The 20,347-nt window shown below is 38.5% G+C and overlaps 1 protein-coding gene across 3 annotated transcripts in view; it reads right to left on the reverse strand.

Moving 5' to 3' along the window:
- The window catches only part of ZDHHC2 (zinc finger DHHC-type palmitoyltransferase 2), a 72,161-nt gene that overhangs the window by 24,651 nt on the left and 27,163 nt on the right, over positions 1-20,347 (reverse strand). For 2 of the 3 annotated variants that reach the window (XR_006201481.1, XM_042934396.1), the window contains exons 4-6: positions 11,812-11,932; positions 4,583-4,652; positions 3,788-3,820 (exon numbers count right to left, since the gene is read on the reverse strand). Coding sequence is in view for 2 of the 3 variants with exons in the window: in XM_042934396.1 (XP_042790330.1) it covers positions 3,788-3,820; positions 4,583-4,652; positions 11,812-11,932 (224 nt within the window). In the remaining variant the exon portion in view is untranslated. The remainder of the gene's footprint in view (positions 1-3,787; positions 3,821-4,582; positions 4,653-11,811; positions 11,933-20,347) is intronic. The other variant, XM_042934397.1, reaches the window with a different exon arrangement.

Here is a 20,347-nt window from a genome sequence, read left to right on the forward strand (position 1 = left end):
AACACTTCTGACTACAAGATCCATCGCTGTTTCAGTTAAAACAGAAGTGTGATGTTGAACTCCAGCACCCTTATGGGTAATCTCAACTGGCCACAGCAGAGAAGCTGAAATCATTGACGACAAACAAGCATAGTTTTCTGATTTTTCAGATGCTCAAAGTTGACAGTTACTGCACTTCAAAATTATATACAAGACCTGCCTAATAAGAGTTTGGAACATCCTGAAGATCTTTTAATGAATGACTGTTGTATTCCCAAAATGACCATAAAAAAAGGTTATTTATATACGGATAGGGAAAATTTTCCAGGATATATTAAGTGGAGAGAAAAAAAAAAAAAAAGGCACAAACCCAGTCCTTAATGGAACCACTTGTGTGAAAACAATGTGTAAAATATTTTTACGTGTGTACAAAAACACGTAACGCACCCACCTCCACATTTATGTCAGAAATGTGCACGTGACGTTTAGCAACATGTTCTTGTAAGCAGGAGCAGAAAGGGGGAGAGGGCACTGAGAAGAACACTTGTACTTTTTTTTAATTTTTAAATTGAGTACCATGAGTATGTATGTATCACCTATAAATTTTTTAATTTAATTTTTTTAAACGTTTTTCTTTATTTTTGAGACAGAGAGAGACAGACCATGAGCAGGATAGAGGCAGAGAGAGAGAGGGAGACACAGAATCGGAAGCAGGCTCCAGGCTCTGAGCTGTCAGCACAGAGCCTGACACGGGGCTCGAACTCACAGACTGTGAGATCATGACCTGAGCCCAAGTAGGATGCTCAACCGACTGAGCCACCCAGGCCCAACCCCCACCCCTCCACCCCCACCCCCCTCCCGCCCGAGGGAATCTTAAGCAGCTGCAGGGTCCCTCCTCAATGTGGAGCCTGACATGGGGCTCGATCCCACAACCCTGGGATCATAACCTAAGCCTAAATCTCAACTCAAATGGTTGTTTAAGCTTGGTTAAATAAAAACAGCTTACATAATGGAATATCATACAACCAGTAAAAAAAGAACCAGACAGCTCCATATATATCAGTAGGTCCAGAGAGTATTTTTTTTTTAATGTTTATTTATTTCAGAGAGAGAGAGAGAGAGAGAGAGAGAGAGAGAGAATGAGTAGGGGAAGGACAGAGAGAGAGGGAGACACAGAATCGGAAGCAGGCTCCAGGCTCTGAGCTGTCAGCACGAAGCCCGACGCGGGGCTCGAACTCACGGACCGTGAGATCATGACCTGAGCCCAAGTAGGACGCTCAACCGACTGAGCCACCCAGGCGCCCCTAAATTTTTTAATTTAAAATTTTAATTTGAAATTTAAAGTACGTAAATGAAATGACTGCTCCATGCAGCTGGCACCAGACAAATACTAGGCCGCTGGCACTCATCCCTTCACAAACCGACCTGGCTACTGCTTGCTGCAAGGGTGGGCCCAGAGCTGAGGCAGTGGCTGTGACAACGGTGGCTATCACAGGAGACACAACAGCCCAGAGAAGCAATGACACAGAAGTTGACAGGTACTGCGGCCGGTTCATTCAACAGCTTCCACGTGGCCATGAAGAGTGAGCATGATAACGCGGAGGTACAGCTACGCAATCCGAGCCCGCTTTTAAACCCTCCAGAGTCCTTTGCACTGACGGCTCAGAGCCTGCTTGTGATTCTCTCTCTCTCTCTCTCTCTCTCTCTCTCTCTGCCCCTCCACTGCTCGTTCTCTCTCTCTCTCAAAATAAATAAACTTTTTAAAAAAGATAGTTTAAAACCTCCAGAGCTTTAGATCTGTTCCCCTTCACTTATTTAACAAGATCTGTCAAAATGTGGAAGATTGTCAGATTGTGCTAGAAGCCTCTTACAAAGCCAAATTAATTGCAGATTTAGAAAAAGCTGCTATCGTTGCAAATTATTATTTCCTATTTTTGTGCTGTAGTGAGGATAGCAAGAGCGCGGTAAGATTTATAGGTGTGCAAAGCTTGGGATTAATACGGATTGTTTCCACCTTTCCATCCATTACCATCACAATCTCCTATTACTTTAGGTCAGAAAAATCAAAGTCAACTCTAGGTCCCTGAGTTCTTGCCCACCCTGCTAAGTTTTCCCTAGAATACATAGCTATTCAGAAAAGAGGGGTATCTCAGTACGGGCTCCCCCGAGAGCAGCCCCTGGACAAGAACCTGGATACAGTGTATTTGAAACAAGGAAGGGAGAAAAGCCAAGGCAGCATGTGTTGATGGCCAGGCCCTTGCTGGTTGAGGGTGGCCTGTGGGTGCATGAAAGGCCTGGCACTTGGGGACTGTCCAGCTTAGCAGCCGAATCAACCCCCTCAGGTGGAAAAGAGCCCTCAGGCGGAGAAGAAAAGAAATTGCGGTGCTTGAGGTAGGGAGCTGCCACGGGCAGGGGAACTATTCAGGTGCAGTGAACCCGCAGACAGGTTGTGGGGATGTGGTGAGGAACTGACAACATGACCTACTAGAGGGATCAACAGAGGAATGTAAGGAAGATTAAGAAACTTACAATTGAGGATATGCGGGGGGCGGGGGGGTGGGGCTACTTGCTGAGAAAGAGAATACAACGAATGAAAGAATGAGGAAAGCAAAAGAATGGCTACAAATGAACATTAATATCAGGGGAGGCTATTTACTGAGATCTTTCCTTGAGAAGAACATTATTCTCACAGGCATTAACTTGCCTTAACATTTGAAAGAAGAAACCCTAGGTGGAGAAAAGGAAGAGGTATTTAGAGAGAGAAAGTACCGTGAACCTGACATTTCCCAGAGAGAAAGTACCGTGAACCTGACATTTCCCTATGATTTCCCGCAGCTGAATCATTCCTTGAATGTTTCTACCAACACCTGACAAACATTGGTGAGCATGTCTACCTTTCTCTGGGGGTCACCCCTGAAAGAAGACAAGGCTTGTACAGTAATCATGCCTCGTGTCCAAATCCAAGCCACTGGTAACCTCAGTGTAGCTGTCACAGGTATGTGCACCTTGAGAAGAAAAATTACAGAGAGGGGTAGAAAAAAATCAACCCTCATTACTTAATTAGACCTTTCAAATAACCCTTTGTTCAGCTGCCTGATCTAAAATTATTTTCTAAAATATTAATGCGTTCTAAGTAGAAACACTTGTTTACTTTAAAAAAAATTTTAACGTTTATTTTTGAGAGGGGGAGAGAGAGAGAGAGAACGAGAGAAAGCAACTGGGGGACAGAGGATCTGAAGTGGGCTGTGCCCTGACAGCAGAATCCGATGTCGGGCTCAAACGCGTGGACCGTGGGCTCAAGACCTGAGCCAAAGTCAGACATTTAACCGACTGAGCCACACAGGTGTCCCTGGAAACCCATATGTGTATATTTGTGTATTTGCTATTCTACTCCTCAATGTCAAGTTCTAGTTAAAATAAATTGTTAAAGTTTTAGATGAATTAATTCATTATTCAAAACTTCCAGTGAAGTATTGTGTATAATTTATGAATACATTTTGGTGTAGTTTCTGGGAAGTGTTTCAGGATCTCTGTATTTAGGCATGTGCATACAAAGAAAACCATTTGTTCTAAGCAAATATGACTAACTTTTATACTGTTTACCTACTAGTTTTGAAGTTATTTCATGGAAATTCTTCCGAATAAAAAAAGCTCCCTTGAGCTAATTTAACAAATACTAAAAACTAAATCTGAAAGTACCTCCTGGGTCAGCTAAGGCAAGATTTATAAGAAGATTTAAACAGATAAATGATTCAATTTATTAAGTTGTAAGGGACAGAAACCTGTTTGAATACAGATCTATACTCACCAAGGGCAATGATGATCCATCTTCAAAATACATCTAAAAAAACACACACACAAAACTTAACACCATAAAATTTTAGCCCCATTAAAGTATAAAAAGCAAATATAAAAGTCATATAAAAAAGAGTTGTGGCAAGTAAAATACTGCAAAATTGCTTACTTATCTAAAAGTTGAATAATAGAGAAAGTCTTCAGCTCAAATAAACATGACAGCCAATTTTAATTATGATATAATTATAGAACTTTAAAATATACACGCTTTAAAATACAAATAAAATACCTCATTTTTTGCAAACAATGCAATATGTTAACACACAAGTATCTTAGGTTAAAGAAAGTGCAAAATGTCAACAGGTTTACAGAAAGTCTGGATGAACCTTTTCCTTTAATGTCAATCTTTAAGATAAGGAGCACTGTCCCTGTGGTGTAGTAAGAATCTATAATATCTAATTGTCATGAAGTCAAATGAGCTATCTCTATAAAGATGATAAAGAGTCACAGAAGCATTTGTTAAACAGAACTAGCCAAGTCTGAGCTGTCAAAACTCGTGTACTTAACTCACATCCATGTGAATCCGGGGCGGGGGGGGGGGGGGGGGGGGGGGGGGGCGGGGAGGGACAATTAAGTGAGTGTGGCCCTAGCCACACTCACATTAATGCAAGTGATTATACTGGTTCTATTTCCTAAATAAATCAGAAGCACAATTAAAGAAATGATCTGGAAAACAGTAAGGAAAGAAACAGTATTAATTAAGAGGAACACCACATGTAGACATTTCAGAAGTAAAAGGTTTTCTTACTTGTCACAGACAGAACAGTGATGGCAGCGGTCTGGTTTTATGAGTTGGCATCTATCACAATATCGGATTGCTAGGGACAAAAAGTTCCACTTAGTCTTAGATTTACCACTGAATTGAATATACAATTAAACAGCTCTTATCATCTATCCAAATTTAACTTCTAAAAAGCATAGCGAATTTGAATTTGGTAAAAATGAGATGTTCTCTTGTGTAAATACAAAAATAGGATGAGTTGCTTATAGCCCCAGTTTTCTTTCTTTCTTTTATTCTTTCCTTATTCCTTGCTCCCTCCCTTCCTTCCTCCCTGCCTCTCTTCCTACCTTTCTTTTAAAAGTAATTTCTACACCCAATGTGGGGCATGAACTCACGACCCCGAGATCAAGAATTGCACTGTCCACCAACTAAGCCAGTCAGCTGCCCCCGGCCTCAGTTTTCAAAAGAGATTTCTCAAGAATACAGAATCTTTGGGGGGAATTTTTCGAAGACTTTCACAATTGCTAGTAATGATAGGAAAGCTCACAAAGGGTGCAAAAATATGTCCATTTCTATCCAAGTAAACAGAGTGCATACCACAGGTAAATCAACTTATTTCCTGTACCCCACCAGGATAAGTACGAGAGGATACAACCACATTTTAGTTTTATGAGAAACACATTTTAGAAATATGTGAATAAACTCTATTAGTTGTTCAAATTGTTCACTGTTGTGAGATACAAGATTAGAAGTGAGTACTAGAAGTACTTCCAATTCAGAATTTTAATTCTTGTAATAGAAGTCCTGATCCTTTCTTCTCTAATATACACATATCAAAGACAATGATGGATGTCTGATCTGGATATGCTATTTCAGTACACAGACATCTTACAAGATGCAAGCAGTCTACCAAAATTACAGGAAGACAGTTATTAAGTGGGTCACAGGATCAGTAAAACCAAATTAATGCATTTAAAATTTGGAAAAAGTCCTTGCAACAAATAATTACCACTGTTATATTCGTTAATGTGATCTCTGAAACAGGAAACAGTTGCTATAAACTAAGATTAAGATGAGGCTTTTTTCTTCTTTATTATTATTATTTTTTAATGTTTATTTTTTGAGAGAGAGAGAGAGAGAGCGAGCTCAAGCGGGGAGGGGAAGAGAGAGAGGGAGACACAGAATCCGAAGCAGGCTCCAGGCTCCGAGCTGTCAGCACAGAGCCCGATGCGGGGCTCGAACCCACGATCTGTGAGATCATGACCTGAGCTGAAGTTGAATGCTTAACTGACTAAGCCACCCAGGCGCCCCAGATGAGGTTTTTTCAACAAGGCCTATTTGGAATTGTTTTCAATACTGAAATAAGTTCTCAGTCATCCCCTTACAACTCTTTTTTTCAGACACCACAGAGATTAATGGCATGGCAGCCTCAGCTCCTAAATGAAGAAGTCTCACAGCAACATACTAGGGAAAGCTACACAGTATCACTGGCTCATGCAAAGCATTACAGTGGAAGGCAGTATTATCCAGCAGAAATATAATGTGACCCACATGTATATTTTTAGATTCTCTGGGAGCTATGTTAAAAGACATGAAAATATGGGGCGCCTGGGTGGCTCAGCTGGGTGAGCGTCCAACTCTTGATTTCAGCTCAGGTCATGATCCCAGTGTTGTGGGATCAAGCCCCGCATCGGGCTCCATGCTGAGTATGGAGCCTGCTTGAGATTCTCTCTTTCTCTCCCTATGCGCCTCTGCCTGGCTCTCACTATCTCTCTAATCTCTCTAAAATTTTACAAAGACATAAAAAGAAACAGGGAAATTAATTCTAATAAAATACATTATTTTACCTAATATATCAAAAATATTATTTCAACATATAATTAATACACAAATTTAATCACATATTTTACATTTTTTAATGCCAAGTTTATATTTTTTACACTTATAGTTGAATTTTAAGTGGTAAGTTTGGGGGACAATGCTAGGTTCTCTCCAGATGGTAATTATCTCTATTTTAAAGTATGCTGGGGGGGAAAAAAAAACAAAACTCTCAAATCAAAGTGGGTAAATAATTCATAGGAAACCAAACCAATGTAGAAATAAGATTTTTGTTTATAATCTTTCATAAACATAAATTTAGTCTTTAAATTAAAAAAAACCCCACAATCCCATTTAAAATTGCACCAAAAATAATAAGATACCTAGGAACAAACCTAACCAAAGAGGTGAAAGACCCATATTCTGAAAACTATGAAACACTGATTAAAGAAACTGAAGATGACACAAAGAAATGGAAAGACATTCCAGGCTCATGGATTAGAACAAATACTATTAAAATACCTATACTACCCCATGCAATCTACACACCCAATGCAATCCCTATCAAAATACCAAGAGCATTTTTCACAGAACTAGAACAAACAATCCTAAAATGTGTATGGAACCACAAAGGACACCAAATAGCCAAAACAAAGCTGGAGGCACCACAATTTCGGACTTCACATTACATTACAAAGATGCGGTGATCAAAACAGTATGGTATCAGCACAAAAATACACACACAGATCAATAGAATAGAATGGAAAACCCACAATTATTTGATCAATTAATTTATGACAAAGGACGCAAAAAATATGCAATGGGAAAAAGACAGTCTCTTTAACAAATGGTGTTGGGAAAAGTGGACAGCTATGTGCAAAAGAATGCAACTGGACCACTTTCTTACACCATACACAAAAATAAATTCAAAATGTATTAAAGATCTAAATGTGAGAACTGAAACCATAAAAATCCTAGAAGAGAGCATAGGCAGTGATTTCTCTGACATCAGCCATAGCATTTTTTTTCTAGATAGGTCCTCTGAGGCAAGGGAAACAAAGGCAAAAATAAACTATTGGGATGACATCAAAATAACAAGTTTCTGCACAGCAAAGGAAACAATCAGTAAAACTAAGAAGCAATCTGTGGAATGGGAGAAGATATTTGCAAATGACATATCCAGTAAAGGGTTAGTATTCAAATTATACAAATCAACACCCAAAAAACAAATAATCCAAATTAAAAATGGGCAAAAGACATGAACAGACATTTTTCCAAAGAAGACATCCTGACAGTCAACAGACACATAAAAAGATGCTCATCATCACTTACCACCAGGGAAATGCAAATCAAATTACAATGAGATATCACCTCACACCTGTCAGAATGACTAAAATCAACAACACAAGAAACAACAGGAGTTGGTGAGGATGTGGAGAAAAAGGAACCCTCTTGCACTGTTGGTGGGAATGCAAACTGGTGCAGCTACTGTGGAAAACAGTATGGAGGTTCCTCAAAAAGTCAAAAATAGAACTACCCCTACCATCCAGCAATCGCACTATTATTTACCCAAAGAATACAAAAACACTAATTCAAAGGGATACATGCACCCCTATGTTTACAGCAGCGTTATTTACAATAGCCAAGATCTGGAAGCAGCCCAAGTGTCCGTCACTGATGAATGGATAAAGAAGATGTGGTACATATATGCAATGGGATATTATTCAGCCATAAAAAAGAATGAAATATTGCCGTTTGCAATGACATGGATGGAGCTAGAGAGTATAATGCTAAGTGAAATAAATCAGTCAGAGAAAGACAAATACCATACAATTTCACTCATATGCAGAATTCAAGAAACAAAACAAATGAGCAAAGGGGAAAAAAGAGACAAAGACAAACCAAGAAACAGACTCTACTATAGAGAACAAACTAATGTTTACCAGAGCCGGTGGGGGGGGGTTGTTAACTGGCAATGGGGATTAAGGAAGGCACTTGCCATGATGAGGACCAGGTGATTATTAAAATAAAAACTTAAAAAAAAAATTCCATGTGCTACATTACATTCAACTAAAATTATCCTGCTATAATTTAAAATGAACTATCTGATTATTATTTAAAAACTGTTAACAGTCAGGAAGAATTTTAACTGTCTTGTTTGAATTTTTTCAGAGTTTATTCTTATATTACTTTACTTACGTAATTTAAAACCTTTTTGGGTAATGTTGAAAAACAATGTTATCAACATCTGTGTGCAAAAAGGTAAGTTCCATCACCTCTAGGTGTTACCTTCTTACGTCAAAATCTAGAAAAAAAAATTTTTGTAGGAAAAGATCAAGGCCAAGAGAGAGCTGAAAAAGCAAAGAGTCCTCACTTAGTAAGCATAGAAAAATATCTACAATAAAGTTTGGTGATCCCTGTAAGAAAACAGGAGATGGTGGGATCAGAAGAAAGCACAGAACAAACAGGTGACATCAACAGTCCTGTTAATACCCTGCCTTACTACGCCCCACATTCCAGTCTGTATGTAGGTGAATTTTTCTCTGTGTAGGGCAGCTTAATCTAGGCAGCTGGCCTTTTTCTCTCTGGGGTTTGGAGGAAGTACTGTGGATTTAGAAGGGATACTAAACTCCTTAATTATATTACTATCACTTTCTTCAATTCTCTCTGAAATACAAAGTGCATGAACACTGCATCTTTCAGGTGCTTTAGTCAATTTCTCAGGGGGAAGAAGGAAGTTATCCAAAGAACCCAAGGGTCTTTGCTGGGGGTGAGGAAGGAAGGACGCCCCACCCCCACATCCTGCCTTGGTGGTGGCTTGGTGGCTCCTCTGAACATCCATTCCGCAGCGTGTTTTCCTTTACATTCTTTACATTCCAGAGGGGGATCAATCACACTGACATAATCTATTTATTATACTTAGCATAATTTAACTTAGTGACTCTAGTCAGTTAATATTGATTTTAGCATGCATCCCAAATTTTTGCACTGAAAATATAAACAAAGATTACATTAGGAGATCCAGATTGTATTCTGCACTGTCACAAATATTAAGAACCGTAAGTTCATCTCAGGATAAAGGTATCCAATACTTCAGAGGGATAAGAGCCTTAACATTATATAAACAACACGAGGAGATGACTTATAAATCCAAAGTGTAGTTATTACTAATGGAAATTAATACTTTGTTAAAGTAGGACCTACGCTTCCTCCCTTTCTCTTGACCCAGTGTTTCAAGGGGTACCGTAGAAAGCACTGCCCTAGGAATGTGGAGACTAGATTTTTGCACCTTAAACTGTCACTGTCATTAACCAGTTTTGGAAACTGGTGCAGTAATCTATTTTTAGAGGGCTTAAATTGAGTATTTGCTTAGGCTTATGTCGTGTCAATATACATAAACATACACAAGCACATCTCTGTGGAATAGAACGAGTGGCATTAATATTAAACCAAAGAATTACCACTTGCCCAGGGAAAACAAACAGAAAAAAATTGCAAGACTTTGACTTAGACTTAGTTATGATTCTCAGGTGAGTTAGAAACAAACATAAATAATATAAAAATATTGATGAGATGGTTTACATTCTCGTTTTCATACTAAGCCTCTGAAACCAGTTGTGTATTTTATACCTAAAGCACAACTCAATTTGGAGGGGTCACATTTTTTGTAAAGTTTATTTATTTATTTTGAGAAAGAGAGAGAGCATAAGTGGGGGAGGAACAGAGAGAGAGAGAGAGAGAGGGAGAGAGAGAACCCCAAGCTGCTCTGTGCTCTCAGTGCAGAGCCTGACTCGGGGCTCCATCTCATGACCCTGAGATCATGACCTGACCTGAAATTAAGAGTCAGAAGCTTAACCGATTGAGCCACCCAGATGCCCCAGGAGTTGCCACATTTTAAGTGCTCAACAGCCATATGGGGCTAGTGGCTACCAAAGTGGGTGGCACAGGCCTAAAGTCACAAAATTTCTAGGTGAGTCTTGGTGGGCAAGTATCAATAGTCATGTGTGTCCATTTTTAAGACAATTCTTTAATCAGATTGCTACTAAACTACCTAAAAGTTCTGACCCAGGTAAGTGAGATTTATTAACTGAAATGCATTTGTTATAGCAGCACTATCAACAATAGCCAAAGTATGGAAAGAGCCCAAATGTCCATCGATGGATGAATGGAGAAAGAAGATATGGTATATATAAATGGAGTTATTACTCGGCAATCAAAAAGAATGAAATCTTGCAACTACGAATGAAATTTGCAACTACGTGGATGGAACTGGAGGGTATTATGCTAAGTAAAATTAGAGAAAGACAAAAATCATATGACTTCACTCATATGAGGACTTCAAGAGACAAAACAGATGAATACAAGGGAAGGGAAACAAAAATAATATAAAAACAGGGAGGGGGACAAAACAGAAGAGACTCCTAAATATGGAAAACAAACTGAGGGTTACTGGAGGGGTTGTGGGAGGGGGAATGGGCTAAATGGGTAAGGGGCACTAAGGAATCTACTCCTGAAATCATTGTTGCACTATATGCTAACTAATTTGGATGTAAATTTAAAAAAATAAAAATGAAAATTAAAAAAAAGGAAAGAAAATTACCATACGTTTTAAATATAAAGAAATTGTATCAATCCCTTAAGTTTTATATACTTTATACAATTACTTCTTTACATTTATGTAAAATTGTCGATGTTATGTTCATTATAGATATTACTCCCTTAAATTAAATAATAGGAAAAGCCTATAATTAAAACTTTAAAAAAATCAGGGGTGCTTGGGTGGCTCAGTCAGTTAAGTATCCGACACTTTACAGAGGCTCAGGTCATGATCTTGTGGTTTGTGAGTTCAAGCTCTGGGTCAGGCTCTGAGCTGACAACACAGAGCCTGCTTGGGATTCTCTCTCTCCCTCTCTCTCTGCACCTTTCCCACTCATGTGCATCAAAATAAAAAAAACATTAAAAAAAATCTTTAGTCCATGAAGCGTCTGGCTTCAGCTCAGGTCATGACCTTGGGCTCTGTGCTGACAGCTCGGAGCCTGAAGCCTGCTTCAGATTCTGTGTCTCCCTCTCTCTCTGCCCCCCTCCCACTCCCACTCTCTCTTTCTCTCTCTCAAAAATAAGCATTAAAATTTTTTTTAAAAAATTTAAAAAATAAATCCAACTACAAATTAGTACTTCAGCAGTTCTAACATCTCCACTGAGTCCCAACTAAGTGACTAGAGAAGTCACGAGGGAAGTGAGGTCAGTGCTGATGTGTTTGAGATCTTTGTGCCACACACCGTTACTCACGTGTCTGTTTTATAGAATCGTATAGGAAAGACTGAATAACCACCCAAGACATAACACAATCTATTTCAATGAGTGTTCGACAGTTTCAAGTATATAAATATGCTGAGGGTCACCACAAGAATCGTGCCAAAGCACTCATTATCATGTACCTCCAGACATGGTCCTGGTATAGATGGGGAGATCTTTGGCTGCTCGCCGAAGAACTTCCTGATGGGCTTCTCCTCTTGGCTCTCTCTCCAACAATTCTTTCTCCGCATAAGAGAGATGGAACTGTGGAAAAAATTTACATTTCAGTCAATGTTCTCAAGAAATACCATATTGGTCCGAAAAGTTATTTATAAAATATTAATCAGATCTATTATATATACGGAGAGTGATGACAGAGTTTGAATCTGGGCATGTCTGTTAATCTAGTGGATCATTAGTTGATGCATCTAGAAAAAGGGAATAATAATACCTACTTCCTCAGATCTTCATGAAACTCAAGAGGAATAAAGTATGTAAAATTGTCTTATAGAGTTCCGCTCCACTATTAGTTATACTAATAAATGAAATGACAAAATAAACAAATTTGGCTCATTGGGTAAGTTTTTCAAGCGGATATTATTAGGAATAAAAATAGAAACAAAACTATCAAGCATTTTTTCTTACCTAAGTGAATTTTAACTTGAGGATAATCATGACATGAATTTCCTAGCACTCAAAAGAACTAATCATTAATTTTAGTTCTTACACTGCCAATTTGGTCCACCCAATTAAAAAAAATCCTTATTTGAGAAAAATCAAATTTGTTTGGGCTATACACACACAAAGAAAACCCCAATCACACACACACACACACACACACACACACACACACACACACACACACACACAAAACCAGTTGTAGAAGTCTATAAAGGTTTAAACGTGTTCCAGGGGGCGCCTGGGTGGCTCAGTTGGTTGAGCGTCCGACCTCGGCTCAGGTCATGATCTCACAGTTGGTGAGTTCGAGCCCTATGTCGGGCTCTGTGCTGACAGCTCGGAGCCTGGAGCCTGCTTCCGATTCTGTCTCCCTCTCTCTCTGCTCCTTCCCTGCTCGCACGCTGTCTCTCTCTCAAAAATAAATAAAGATTAAACAAAAATTAAAAAAAAAACAAACAAACAAAAAAAAAAAAAACGTGTTCCAGGAGACATGTACAAGGATATTCATAGCATCGTGGTTTGAAATGTAAAAAATTAAACCCAACGCAAATGTCCATCAAAAGGATAATGGATAAATAAGTTGGAGTATGATATATCCACATAACTGAATCCTATGATGCACTGCATAATTAATGAACTTGAGCTGTGTTCAGCTCTCTGTGTTCAGCTCAACAAAGAATCTCAACATACTGTTGGACAACAAATCATTTTATAGCACATAGTATGATTCCATTCATACAAAGTTTTTAAAACCAGAAAGCTATACACTATCCACATATACATACACATATATACATATATATGAATTGTAAAGAAAAACAAGAGAATAACTAACACAAAACTTCAAGATAGTAGCTACTTCTTGAGGAATGCAGGGAAATACAATGCGGAAGAGTACACAAGAAATGCTGAAAATATAAATGTTTTCTCCGATACTTGGGTGACTGTTTAGGTCTTTTCGTTTTTCTATTCTTTATTTTGTTATTATTATTATTATTATTATTAGAGAGAATGTGCAAGTGTGAGCAGGGAAGGGGAAGAGGGAGGGAGAGAATCTTCAGCAGGCTCCACGCTCAGTGCACAACGTGATGTGGGGTTCAGTCCCATTAGCCTGGGATCATGACCTGAGCCAAAATCAAGAGTCAGATGCTCAACCAAATGAGCCACCCAGGCGCCCCTTATTATTCTTTAAACTATGCATTACAAATGCTTCTTCTGTATGTAGGCCATGTTTTTCAATTTTTTTTTCTAAGTTTTAAAAGTAATCTAAGTAGGTCAATGAAGGAAAGAAAAACAATTTGTTGAAAATGAGGTGATGATATTTGAGCCTAATTCTTTGTCTTTGGAGAAATAAAAGTATTTGTTTAGAGGTTGACAATTCTAACGAGGTTATTTTAAAAAGAAAAATAAATCTCCAGCTTCCAAATGTAAATAAATTTTGGGGCACCTGGATGGCTCATTCGGTTCAGTGCCAGACTTCAGCTCAGGTCATGATCTCATGGTTTGTGAGTTTGAGCCCCGCATCAGGCTCTGTGCTGATGGCTCAGAGCCTGGAGCCTGCTTTAGATTCTCTGCCCCTCTCCTGCTCGTTCTCTGTCTTCCTCTCTCTCAAAAAATGAATACACATTAAAAGAAAAAATGTAAATAAGTTTTAAGGTACCATAAGATTCCCATATGCATGACACATAGTTAAATATAACTGTAAAATTTCAGCCCCATTAAGGTAAAGAAACTAAAAAGAAGTTTTCTATAAGTAGAAATGTACATAATACAAATTATTCTAAATTAGCATATTAAATTTACTGGCATTAAATTAGTAGATAGGTTATAGTTAGGTCTTTAAGAGTTTCTAAGGTAATTTAAAAAAGTATTCTCTACGTTAAATATTCCTCCTGTTATAAATTCACAGCATTTACTTACCTCTCAATTCATTTCATAGTTTTTCAAATTACACTTCAACCAGTCCTTTCTCAAATGAATACAAATAACAAATAAATGAAGGTCACATTTGTGAAGGCATAGTGTGTTCTTTCTATCAGTTGCTCTCCACTTGCTTGCTACCTTAAATCTTAGTTTAAAAACCTGAAACATATTCACACAAGTATTCTGATTGGTTGAATATATAAATGAGGGTGGGGAGTGGCCGTGAACAGTGTCATTTCCAGCCTGGCAAAGAAGGATGCTGTAGACTGATCCCAGAGGCTGGGGCAGGAGAAACAGCAGATTAAATATCTTGGAATCAAAAAAAGTTCAGGAACCACATTTCCAGGAGGTAGATGACTATCTCCCAATTGGATAATAGATTCCTAGAATTCATTCCATTGTTTCAAAGTTACTCTAAAAAAGAACTTTGATAGAAGGCTGATACAATGAGAATATTGTAACTCTTCAGGTCATATTTAAATCTAAGAGCTGACAAAGAAAAATTCAAATTGTTTACTGATCCATCATATGCGGTTGTATTGGTTTATCAGGGGATTTTGCCAGATTTTCTGACTTATTTAATAATTCCAATATTTTTATTTAATGGTTCAACAGTGTGCATCATGCACCCGTTGATATTATCTTAACATTTAAAATGTTCTGTTCATTGTTTTGAAAGAAAAGAAAAATAAGGACCTAAAGGAAAATGGTCTCAATAGAACTACGCATCTTGTTTGGAAACATTTAATTGGTATAAAGGGTATAACATCCAATGATGTCATAATGCTGTAATAGTCAAGAAAAAGAAAGGGTCATTGTAAAAATGTCTATTAACTTTGCACATGCAGATTCCTCTCTCTAGAAGGCTAGTCCTCACACTGTATAGATGGCTCCTTCTCACTTTGCAGATTTTAGCTTAAATGCCATCTTCTCAAAGAACTTCCAAGATTCCTTTACTGGGTAGGTACCCTGAAAATTCTGTCCCTTCCCCCTGTCATACTCTTCCCTAGGTCCATACAGTCCTTCTTTGTATTATGCACCACAATTTAAAATTATTTTGTTTGTTCATTGGTCCATTGTCTAACTCTCCCACAAACATGTAATCCCACACGGGCAGGGATCAAATCCTAGCACAGATTCACCATTCTCTTAGGATTGCGAAATGGACAAAGGAACACATATCAGTAGGCCTGGGTCAGATCACTGACTATCAAGGAAAAACTTGTTTTATTTTTAATTTTTAAAAATTGTTTTTATTTATTTTTGAGAGAGAAAGGGACAGAGCGTGAGTGGGGGAGGGGCAGGGGGAGAGAGAGAGGGAGACAGCGAATCTGAAACAGGCTCCAGGCTCTGAGCTGTCAGCACAGAGCCCAACACGGGGCTTGAACTCGGGAATGGCGAGATCATGACCTGAGCCGAAGTCGGATGCTTAACTGACTGAGCCACCCAGGCGCTCCAGGAAAAACTTATTTTATATCTCAGTCCCCAACATTCCATTCTCAGAATCCCACCATTTAGGCAGATATATCTCCCCTCTGTGTTTCTAAAATTAATTTAAAACCTAGCACTGAAAATCAGTTTAGTAAAGACTTAATAATAGTCAAAAGGATCAAACCATCAACATTTTACCACATTTTCTTATGGAGTTCTCTGGATCCTTTTTACCTTAGAGGAAAATTCCAGTCAGTGACAGAACTGAAAGACTCTTTAGTATGTTTAGTGCTTTTATTAATAAGTAAACAACACATTGCATCAGGTCCAGAAAACCAAATGCAGGTTGGCAGAATTCTGACTCGTGTCATACAGATTCCAAATATCTAATTCTACTTTGGAATGCACCAAATACACAGTCCTTTCCCCTAGAACACTTTTTATTTTTTAGATTTTATTTTTAAGTAATCTCTCTACCCAACGTGGGGCTCAAACTCACAACCCAGAGATCAAGAGTCACATGCTGTTCCCACTGAGCCAGCCAGGTGCCCCTCCCCCAGAACACTTGTACGTGCACAGGTATGTCACAGATTTGAAGAGAGATGACGTTTGTTGACAGCTGATGGAATGAAGATCTCCCAGGGTGGAACAGATAACATCGCTGACCTGCCACCAGTCTGAAGGGTATGGCAGCCCTCTGACCGGTTAATGCACGCTGTTTTGTTTGGTTTAAATAGTTGTATCCATTTTAAAACATTTTAGATTTATAGAAAATTTGAAAAAATATGATACAGTTCCCATATAGCTTCTCACCCAACTGTCCACATCATTAACATCATATATTAGTACATCAATGAATGGACACTGATACATTATTAACTTAAGCCTATAGTTTATTCAGATTTCGTTAGGTTTTACTGAATATCTTTTTCCGTTTCAGGATCCCATCCAGAATACCACAGTCCAGGTTAAAGAAGAGTACGATTTTTAAAGGATATACAAATTAAGAAAAAACGTGAAATCTAATAACCAATAGAAAACTCATGGAATGCATTTCCTTTCTTGCTAGCTATTTTTCACTTAGGACAAAAATGAACATGTAATCTCACCAGTATCTAAAATGTACAACTTGAAACACAGAATTTAATTGACGACCAACAGCTTTCTCAATGACAACAGGCAATGCCAAAGGTCTGATTGAACTGGTGGCACTTTATGTTGCTACCATTCTTTTTTCAAACAATGTGGCAAGTAACTTAAATTTCCTTGGTCTAGGCATGTGACTTTTGAGAATTTATATTAAGGAAATAATCCAAAATATAGGTAAAACGTATATACACAATATGGGCAACCATGTTAACAAAATTATTTATAATATGAAAAGTTGGGATCAGCCTAAAATTCCAAGCTGGGATGTGACAGAGTAAACTTTTACGCATTTCAGTGAGAATATTATGCCATGATTAAAAATCACAATAAACCAATGATGGACAATTATGTGGGGGGGGAAAACTGGAATCTGTGCACGCTGAATACAAGTAGGAAAAATTACTCGAAGGAAATTCAGCCTGTAAATTGGGTAAATTAGCATGATTTTTTTCCCTTCTCTTTTTGCCCAGTCTCCATTTTCACAATGTATGGTTTTCTTACTTTTATGGGAGAAAATCTTATAAATTGAAAAATGATTAGCAATTTAACAATCCTGTTATATAAAAAGGTAAATTTTAGTTCCAGATTTCTCCTGATTCTCTCAAAACTAACAAGAAAATATTAACATGATTTTCTTATTACCTCTTTCCCTGCTATTTTAGTCCCATTTTTTCAAAGATTTTTAGCAGCTGAGAGCACTCTATTGTCAATTTAAGCCGAGGACCCCTCATTTTACAAGTGGGAGTGTCTCTGGCTGCTGATCAATTAAAAGATTAGGGTGAGATCTTCCACTTTATTAATAGAATAACTCAAGATTCTTTGCCAGCAAGCGAGAGCTCTTTCTTTCATAAAACAGTGGTCTCCAAACTCTTCTGATCATGGACCCATCAGTAAAACAATAATTTGAGACTGACATGCATTTTTATTTGTATTAGCTAATAAATATATTATATATGAAACCTTATATGTGAAACTTTATATGCATTTATATATATTTTATACTTTATATATATTTCTATGCCTTCTATTGTAACTTTAAAAAAAAGAAACATTAAAAGAATAATATGTAAATGGAAGTGCTGCTATTTTTTCTCCATGTGCCAAGCGATATCCTGGCTACACCCACCCACTATGGTGTCCACTCTCCATGCTAGAGCGTGGTATACTGCCAAGAGTGTGGGCTTGATGGTCAGAAGAACTTGGCTTTCGGGGCGCCTGGGTGGCTCAGTGGGTTGAGCAGTTGAGCCTCCGACTTCAGCTCAGGTCCTGATCTCATGGTTCCTGAGTTCAAGCCCCGCCCTGCGTCAGGCTCTCTGATGGCAGCTCAGAGCCCGGAGCCTGCTTCGGATTCTGGGTCTCCCTCTCTCTCTGCCCTTCCCCTGCTCACACTCTGTCTCTGTCACTCTCAAAAATAAACAGACGTTAAAAACATTTAAAAAAAAAAAAAAAAAAGAAAGAAAGAAAGAAAAAGGGGAACTTTGCTTTGAATGTTAGCTCTGTCACATGCTAGTTCTTGATGCCCTGGAGTAATTAGCTAATGTTCAGAACCTACTGCTCCATTTGTAAAATGGTAATAAATAGTATCTATGTCACACAGTTGTAGGACTCGAATAAAGTGTATGTTTTTTTTTGTGGAAAAATCATCCATCAAATCATGGGACAGCTGTAAATTCACTGTCCTCAATCTCGACTGCTCCCTCAATACTGTGACATTTCTTTTCTTTTTTTTATAAAATTTTTTACCTTTATTTATTTTTGATAGACAGAGAAAGACAGAGCACTAGTCAGGGAGGGATAGAGAGAGAGAGAGACACAGAATCCGAAGCAGGCTCCAGGCTCTGAGCTGTCAGCGCAGAGCCCGACATGGGGCTCGAACTCACAAACCGTGAGATCATGACCTGAGCTGAAGTCAGATGCTTAACTGACTGAGCCACTCAGCCACCCCTTATTTTATTTTATTTTATTTTATTTATTTTATTTTATTTATTTATTTTTTTAATACTGTGACATTTCTTCCGTGTTTCATCATTTTATTTTCCTCACTCTCTCCAACCACTATTTCAAACCTCTGCTTTCCCACACCTCAATTAACCTACCTCCCTCTCATTCTTAGCTGATGATCTCGCATACAATTTTTTTTAATGTTTATTCCTTTTTGAGACAGACAGCGCATGAGCAGGAGAAGGGCAGAGAGAGAGGGAGACACAGAATCTGAAACAGGCTCCAGGCTCTGAGCTGTCAGCAGAGAGCCCGACACGGAGCTCGAACCCACGAACTGTGAGATCATGACCTGAGCTGAAGTCGGACGCTTAACTGACTAAGCCACCCAGGTGCCCCAATCTCACATATAATTTTAGGGAGAAATTAGAAGGTACTTCAACTTCCACCGAGGCTATAAACACAACCTGCATCTCTACACATAACTACTTGTCTATATCAAATCATTTAGCAAATATTTATTGAATACCTTTAATGGGTCAGACACTGCTCTAGGTATTGGTGATGGGTCAGTGAACAAAACAGATAAAGTTCATGCCGTTGCAGAGCTTACGTTCTAGGAATGATATAAAATGAATATGGAACGAGTTACAGAATGATATGCTATGGAGAAAAATATAGCAAGGTTAAGGGTTATAGGGCATTCCAGGAATAGTTTACCCATTTTATACAGAGTGATCATGGAAAGCCTCAAAGATAAGGTATCACTGGAGCAGAGACGAAGTAAGTAAGGGACTTGGTCACACAGTTGTCTGTGGGAAGAATGTTCCAGGTCAAGAGAAAATAATCAGGTTTTGAGACCCCTGAGGGAAAAAACATGCTTAGCATATTGATGGAACAATATGCAAGGAAACTAATGTGACTAAGGCAGCACTGAAGAAGGTCAGAGAGGTGGTGTGGGGCCAGACCTTGTGCAGTCTTTTAAACTACAGTAGAGAATTATGTTTTTACTGTGAGTGAGCTCGGGTATCAAAGCAGAAGAATGATATGATCTGCTTTCTATTTTGAAAGGATCACTGTGGATACTTGATGAAAATATACAGAAAAAGGAAACTGGTTGAAGGGTTACTGCAACATACAGGCATGGGATGTTGGTGGCGGGGACCAGGGGTGAAAGTAGCAGTTGGGGGGGGGGCGGGGAATGAGCTCCCGCGGTGCGTGCTTTGAGGGTATGCTTACAGACTCTGCTCAACAGGACGTGATGGGCTCTGAGAGCAGAGGAGTTGCCGGCGGCGGATGCCTCCCAGGGGTTTAAATGGAATTGCCATTACTGAGCTGGGAAAACTTTAAGAACAGGAAGATTCAGAGAGTGGGTGGGAAATCAGAAGTTTGATTCCAGGTACTTTGAATTTAAAATTTCTATTAGATGCCAAATACATAGCTGGAAATGAGTCTGGAATCCAGAAGAAAGGACCAGGCTAAGGATATTGGTTTGTTTTGTTTTTTTTTTTTTTTTTTTTTGGTTCGTTTGTTTGTTTTGTTTTGTTTTTTTTCAGTATT

This window comes from Panthera leo, chromosome B1, assembly GCF_018350215.1.
Source record: "Panthera leo isolate Ple1 chromosome B1, P.leo_Ple1_pat1.1, whole genome shotgun sequence".
Classification (NCBI taxonomy): Eukaryota; Metazoa; Chordata; class Mammalia; order Carnivora; family Felidae; genus Panthera; species Panthera leo.